At 47.6% G+C, this 1,187-nt stretch overlaps 1 protein-coding gene across 1 annotated transcript; it reads left to right on the forward strand.

Moving 5' to 3' along the window:
* Positions 1-6: 6 nt before the first annotated feature.
* LOC117109672 lies at positions 7-1,182 on the forward strand (the record flags this gene model as incomplete). The annotated part of the gene is made up of 1 exon (XM_033252055.1): positions 7-1,182. A coding segment is annotated over exon 1 (1,113 nt), but the record flags the coding sequence as incomplete, so codon positions are not given.
* Positions 1,183-1,187: the final 5 nt, after the last annotated feature.

Raw genomic sequence — 1,187 nt, forward strand, 5'->3', positions numbered from 1 at the left:
CGTTCTGAAGGTCACATATTTTTGGTGCCGAAACCCGATTTGTTAATCCAATAGTATTCATATAACAGTATGGCTAATTACCAACACAACACTGCAGCGGACCTACTGATGGAGTTGTCAGCATCAACACCGGAGCCGTACTCTGCGATGACCCCATCACTGGTACAACCTACAATGGCGCTGAACCATACCTATGCACAAGCTGCTGCACCACAGACCAGTACACCAGGATATCCTTCTAATCTGGAGCCTGATGTCAGCATAATTCAGCCGGCAGTGTCACCTCTACTGTTAGCTGGGTTTGATCCCTCGCCTACTCCAGAAGTTGTGCTGCCACCTAGAGTGATTTCATCTCACCAGATCAAAAACGTCCCCACCTTCACGGGGAGGGACAAATATGGGTTAAAAATAGAAGATTGGGTGAGGGATATGAAGTATTTATTAGAGTCCAAGGGTTATACCACCCCATTACCCCAATTCCATGAAATTGTCCGCCATACTGGGGGCCGTGCTCGGGATTTAGTCTTGAATTTGGAAAGTTTGGGACCTGCCAGCATGACGCCTGAAGCAGCGTTGAAGGAGCTCCTCAGCGAGTATGGAGAGCTGAATGTCACTGTATCTCCTATGGCTGCGTTTTATGCCCGTGTGCAACAACCTACAGAGACAGCACGCGATTATGCCATTGCCCTTGAAGCGCTTCTGCGCAGAGTAAAGGAACAGCTGAAAGGTCTGCAGATGCATGACAATTTTGACCGAGACAAACTCCTTTGCACTCAGTTTATGCATGGGTTGAAAGACGTTGCAGTAAAGAACCGCCTTGCTCCAATGAGACCGAGACAGATGACCTACAAGGAACTAAGGGAGGAACTCCATGTCATCTCATTCGAGTTGGGACAGGACCGCCACATGCTGAGTGCAACTGACCCTGCACAGATATATTCACAATCGATACGCAGACCAAAGGAACAAGTTGCCCCTAAAGCTGCTCCATCACAAGATGTTAATATGGAAATTCTTGAGAGGTTGAAGGCATTAGAGATGAGGTTTCAAAACATGGAGAGAAGTAAACAAGTCGATAAAGAAAGGCCCCGACAACGTCCCCGCACCAATGAATGCTATAATTGTGGCCGTATTGGACATTTTGCCAGAAACTGCTCTCAACCAAGTAATGCCCGACAAGTTCCTGC

Source organism: Anneissia japonica, unplaced genomic scaffold (genome assembly GCF_011630105.1).
Source record: "Anneissia japonica isolate Jap-2015-1 unplaced genomic scaffold, ASM1163010v1 scaffold101251_len1187_cov277, whole genome shotgun sequence".
Classification (NCBI taxonomy): Eukaryota; Metazoa; Echinodermata; class Crinoidea; order Comatulida; family Comatulidae; genus Anneissia; species Anneissia japonica.